We start from the raw sequence: 6,002 nt of genomic DNA, 5'->3' as shown, positions 1-6,002 counted from the left end.
ACTTATACCCAAAAGTGCAAATCTGGACCCTGCCAGCATAGTTTATTATCATGTGGCTGGAGTATGAAGTATGTTGACACCATCTAGTCCAAGGTCATTACACAAGTAACCCCAGCACGCTTTTATGGTTCCACCCTAGACATTATCCATTTTCCTGATGCATCAGCTTCCGATTTTCCCATGGGACAAGCACTGCTAAAAGCCTAACACATTAATTCCTCGTGTGGTCAGTTGGCCAATGGAAGGTGGTGGCTGCCATAGTTGCCACAGGGAAGAGACCATGAGTGTAATGCGTACAGTATTGACATTTGTGTAGTGCTTATGGTTATGATGCACAGACATGTCTGGTGTTCATTTGGTCAGAATACACAAACAGCATAGTAGTGCACACGGACGTACATTGGTACAGATCCATAGCCAGTGGTCTCACAACTGTAAGTAACCTGCTAAAAGGGCTTGAAGTTCACTAATCAGATTGTGTAAAAACCAATCATTCAAAATGCAGATAAGTGTTATCATCAAACCCAAACTCTTCCATTTGCTCGTAGTCTGACCGCGGGCATACAGAAGATTCAGTAACCGTTTGTGATCTTCCACAATAACGAGTGATGGATGACCGACTGCGGAGAAATCCAACCTAAGGATATCGCTGCCGAGCCACATACGGAGTATTAACCTAGACCACCCAATCCCACCGCTAATTGACCAGAATTTCAGTTTCCAGCCCTCGTTGATTGCAGTTTTGTTCCCATACCTGGAGGAGCTATATCATACCTAGCGAGTGCAGCAACTTGGGATACTGGACTACTGGACCTCCGCCGGCCAGCGGCCACCCGCGCTGCGGATAAGGACGCCGCGACTGGAGCTTCTCGGCTTCGCCGGCGACCGCAATCTCCGCTCCGCTCAGGGCCAGACTCCGCTCGCCCATCTGCGCGCTCGTGTCGCTCTGCTCTAAACTCTTGTAGTGCGTTGAACCGAACCACCAACGGGACGGCGCGGTGCAGGCTCGTGGTAAAAGGGTAATTCAACCCGTAGCCGTCGACGGCGGACGGAGTGGCGCTGGTTGCTCCAGGGCCGGATTCGCAGCCCAGTCAGCTGTTTACACAGAGAACTGCCTTTTCTTACTTCCCCAGCTCTGTTTTGAGTTTTACCTAAAAAAGAAAGAGCTCCGTTTTGAGTTTGTGAGTGATTTATAGTACTCCCTCTGTATCAAAATATACACTATAATAGAAATGCAGACACTTATTTTGGATCGGAGGGAGTAGTATTACTATTTCTGCGGGAAAACTTTCAGTCTACTCATCAACTGTCAAGGTAGTACAAAGAACACTAGAAGTGAAAAAAAAAATCCAGGGTATTACTACGATACTAGATATTCCCTTCATCACAAAATAAGTGTCTCAACTTTGCATTTTCGTGCCACTTATCATCAGTAATGTCGTCAGACTCAACAACCTGTCTTACTCCCAAAAAAAAACTCAGTCAAACAGACTCGGCAACCTCTACCAGATGCACACGCTGTAGCATGTTAAGATGAAAGGAACAAGACCAGACCAAACACACGCAGGTTCGAAGATTAGCATGGACTATTCATAGATCAAGCAGATAGAACCCCATAAGCCAGGATTGACCGCTGCTACACAGGGTTTTTTCCACATTTATTTCATGGAGCCCAAGCTTGGAACGCAGTGAAATAAGGTGTGCGCTGCTCCATCAACCAAGATTTAAACCTAGTTGCTTGGTGCGAAGGCCAGGAGAAATAAAATTCTCCCCCAGAAAAGTTGGGCCTATCCTCCTTTTCAGAATATAAAGTCATAGCCCAAAACAATTCACAACCCGCTGATCTCCTGATAGCATGCGGTAGAACAGATGACGTACATATGTTTGGTCCGTCAGACCCATAACATCACATGGAAGAATGAAGCCCATTGATGCCGTGTTGGTCACAGAAAGGTCTCCAAAAATGTTACTGGCTACTACCCAGTTCACTTAGCCACCAAGAGGAATTCAGTGAATGCTAAAATTCAGCCTATTAAAGTTGGTATAGCGAGGCTGACCAAGCTGATTAGGGTCCACTCCAATCTCCATTTGCCAGAAAGGATGAGTGTTTAGTTTTGTTCAGCACAAGAATAGTGATTTTCCAACAAGAGATCTCCCGTCGCCAGCCAGCTTAGTTCAGAAATTTGCAGCTACGGCTCTTGGAGGGAATCCTTGATGAGCTGCTCCGTGAGAGCTTTAGGAAGCCCCATTACGCTATCAATTGTACCGACCTGCACAGATTGCCATGTTGAGATGCTGTTTGACTGTTTCATTTGTCTCAAACATGGAAATATATAGTCCAGCCTAGAATGAGAACATGTCAGGATGTGACTCACAATGGCTTCCACGAGAGGTGAAGTCAGTGGATGCTCTACTAGAAGGCCTCCAGCAACGTAGAAGACATTGCCCTCCTCAATCTGAAATACACACAAGCGAAAAGTTTCAGTGGGTGTAACTCGATAATGAGAGGATATGGTTCGAAATTAACATCTTCATAAACCAGGCAGGAGCACCGCAGGACATGACAAAATTAATGCTTGTTTTTCGGACTTACCAAGCTCTCAACAACTTCATTGGGTATCTTGTGGAAATAAACCTGCACAGGGACAATTATAGGGGAAAGTGTGAGGCCAAAACTCTGCAACGCGGAACTCAAACTGATGGAAACATGGGATCATAACTGGATTATGCATATTCATTAGGATTCATTTGATATTTTGTGCCAATGAAACGTTAAACATTAGACTCACCAAGAGTTAATTATCTGATACATGCACCTAAAATCTCATAAGGATTCTGAACTAAACCATGATATGATAAATTAAAGTGCCAAATGTCAAATTAGTCTCAAAACTATAAGATGGGTTTCTGCTTTATGAAAGAGCACAAGAGCATCTGAACACTAAGGCTGAATTGATGTTAGCCCATCAATTTTTCAGAGAACGCTGATATGCATACAATCTTCTTCGTCCGATCCCTGTACGATGGTGCACATCAAACCATCCACACTCTGAAAAAAATCATGGCAAACCACTGGATCGGTTGTCGTACAGGAAGCGGACAAAAAAGTGTCATGTGCGCAGAGGTTCCATTTTTCAGAAGGCCGTGCTCAAGTTAGGCCACTGTTATTTATCAGTTTACTGGGACTGAAAGCTGAACCAGATTTTTAACATGAAGCTAGCATTACACCAGATCATGTTACTGTATAACTAATCTGAATCAAAGACCAAAATTCACTGATTAGGTCGGTCCTTCAAAAAATGTCCATAATTTTAAATCAATACTGATGTCTATGTGAACAAACGACTTTGGTACTCATTTCTCAATGGAACATCAGAAAAAAATTGGTAATTACTTCAGATTTATCCCATCCTTCCCTTCTAGTTCCGGTCTTCACATTTGTAACAAGCACAGATCCAATTGTCGCAGCATGGCTTTGGGAATATCCTGTGACCAGTATGTGGTTAAACGGACAAGTCAAATAAATGATCTTAAATAATTTGAGCTCATGCCCCGACACACAACAGTCGGTAAGACAAACCTTGGATGAATTTACGTGCCTCCTCTGGAGTGGTAGGTTTTTCTCGAATAACTCCATCATGAATCACAACCTCCAAAAGAAAACAAAATACCAGAACAAGGGGGAGAGTCAAATAAGCACTAAAATGTGTGCACACACATGGTACATGCACAAGCATGCGACAGAGTATAAACATTCACTATTTTTCGAAAAACTAAGTAAACATTCCACTATGAATGTTATCGAGACTCCATTTTTTGGATGTCATAATGTGCCCCACAAACACTTTTTCGTCTCAGCAATTTTAACAAAAGTAACTACAGTAGTAATGAGCAAAAAAAACAGCTTCTAAATCAAAGATCCAAACATACTCCTGATTATAATTATCTATCTTTCAGACCCAAAGACCGAAACATGATTAAAACACATATAAAAATGACTAAGCAAATACCCAATTTGTGCCTCTTGGCTTGGACCCAGATATTATGCAACTCCTTTGGCCTAACTGCTATCCTAGTGTGTATGATATATGGATTATCTAGGGAGTAACTTATGCAGACACCAATTTATGCTTATTGATATGGATTATTGTCTGAGCACCCTCTCAACATTCAAGATGCAATGTTGAGATACAACAGACATGTTGCATATATGCCTAACTCCTAAACCAAACAGTGATCAAGAAAATATCTACTTTTAAACAGATTGGGCCATATTTCCAGGAAACACTAGAACCAAAACTGGTAAGGCAATAAATCTTGAAATACAGTGGTGACATAATCATGTAACTACAGTCAAATAATAATAACAGTTTCCAGGATCACTCCATCCAGATTCTAGAAAATCAGTGTAAAGTGACTAATATTCTGCTATATCCACATCACCACATGAAACTAAAATCGTAATTATAAGCAAAAATCACTCCACAAAAAGGATTGTTAGAGGGGATGTTGTAAGATGCATACTTGGTCAGCAGTGATCAATAAGGTAGTCTCTTGAGAGTCAACAATCTCTTTCATCATCCCATTGTTCCGCATCTTATCCAATATTGCATCTGCCTACACCATTGACATAGCATAGTAGCACACTTTAAAACCAAAGCAAAATCAGAACTACAACTGGCACAGTTTGACAAACTCTTATTTTTCTGATGAAAAGAAATATACAAATGAGGTCCTTTATTCCAAGAAAATAGCATTAATCCCTGTAAACGGGTAGTACTACCTCTGTCCCCAAATACATGGCATATAAATCCAGTGAAAAAGTAAATTATTTCCGAGTTTGACCAGATATATAGAAGAAAATATCAACAACTGCAATATTGAATGAATAGATTATGAAAATATATCTAATGCTGGATATATTGATGATGATTCGATATTGTTTATCTTAATATATTTGTATATACGTTTGGTCAAACTTAGAGATAATTGACATTTTGACTGAATTATATGCCATCTATTTGGGGACAGAGGTAGTAACATATATAGTACTACTAAAGACCATTGTCTTGACACACACACACACACACAAAGAAGACAAAACTGAACCTATAATGTGCCAGCTTGCTAAATATTCGTTCTATAACCATAAATAATAAACTCACTCACCCCCGCAAAGCAAACTCCACTCCTAGCGGAGAAATAATATGATTTTGCTCTCTTAAGAAAATACTTATGTGGCCCTTGCCCTAATTCCTAAACAAAACAGCTAGAACAAATCTACAAGGACAGCAGAACCTAGTTCTTAAATAAAAGAAAAGGGAAAGGAAATTACTTTCGCGTGAGCCAAGGCGACCACCAGCTCCTCTGGCTTCTCCTTCCTGATCTCCTTCTCGTCAATGTCCGCGCTCTAAAACCCAAGCGGAGAAAAATAAGAAAAGAAAGAAGACAAATCACAAGCAAGCTGCTAGAGTTAACCATCCCCAGAAGACGAGGGGGGAAATCACCTACAAGTAATTTGAACTGGTACCCCATCTCGGCCAGAATCTGGCGGCGCGACGCCGACGAGGAGCCGAGAATCAGCTGCATCGCCAACCAAAGCAAACGCACAAGCACAATCCAGGTTAGAAAAACGAGATTGGGGGTCTTTGGGGGGCCTGGAAAAAATCACTGGGTGCTTTGCTTACTCTGAGAGCAGAAGAGGCGGCCATTGTGTTTTCCTCCCTCTCTCTCCGATACCGAGGAAAGAGGAGCAGACCTTCCGTCTTTCTTGCCTTTAATCATCAGCAGCGTGCGCGATTTGTGTGCGCTTTATGATTCGTGCAGCTCAGTTTATTATCGTGGGGAAAGGGGACGCTCGCTGCGTCCAATAGGAGAGCGGGCACAGGGCGCTTCGTGCTGGCCCAGCCCATGTAGCAGCGGGCACTGTACTGTATTTCATTAAAAAAATAGCATCCACCCAAATCTCTTGAAAATAATATTTCTTTGTGATTCAACCGTGC

The 6,002-nt window shown here is 42.0% G+C and overlaps 1 protein-coding gene across 1 annotated transcript; it reads right to left on the bottom strand.

Moving 5' to 3' along the window:
• Positions 1 to 1,760: 1,760 nt before the first annotated feature.
• On the bottom strand, positions 1,761 to 5,798 carry LOC119285018 (7-methyl-GTP pyrophosphatase-like). Its single transcript, XM_037564216.1, has 9 exons — positions 5,688 to 5,798; positions 5,512 to 5,583; positions 5,336 to 5,410; positions 4,525 to 4,617; positions 3,581 to 3,650; positions 3,395 to 3,486; positions 2,594 to 2,635; positions 2,376 to 2,456; positions 1,761 to 2,270 (listed from the first exon to the last, which is right to left on the bottom strand). Exons 1-9 carry the CDS (start codon positions 5,709 to 5,711, stop codon positions 2,190 to 2,192), a joined length of 630 nt encoding a protein of 209 aa, XP_037420113.1. The 5' UTR covers positions 5,712 to 5,798; the 3' UTR covers positions 1,761 to 2,189.
• Positions 5,799 to 6,002: the final 204 nt, after the last annotated feature.

This window comes from Triticum dicoccoides, chromosome 4A (assembly GCF_002162155.2).
Source record: "Triticum dicoccoides isolate Atlit2015 ecotype Zavitan chromosome 4A, WEW_v2.0, whole genome shotgun sequence".
Taxonomy (NCBI): domain Eukaryota; kingdom Viridiplantae; phylum Streptophyta; class Magnoliopsida; order Poales; family Poaceae; genus Triticum; species Triticum dicoccoides.
This window is presented reverse-complemented; position numbering and strand designations above follow the sequence as displayed.

Bases quoted from the DNA above. Each gene is read 5' to 3' on its own strand.
- LOC119285018 (XM_037564216.1), bottom strand. From the start codon at position 5,711: ATGGCCGCCTCTTCTGCTCTCAGA. The intron at 5,584-5,687 runs GTAAGCAAAGCA...TTGGCGATGCAG, and splicing joins CCGCCTCTTCTGCTCTCAGA to CTGATTCTCGGCTCCTCGTC. The intron at 2,271-2,375 runs GTGAGTCACATC...CAATCTGTGCAG, and splicing joins CACCTCTCGTGGAAGCCATT to GTCGGTACAATTGATAGCGT.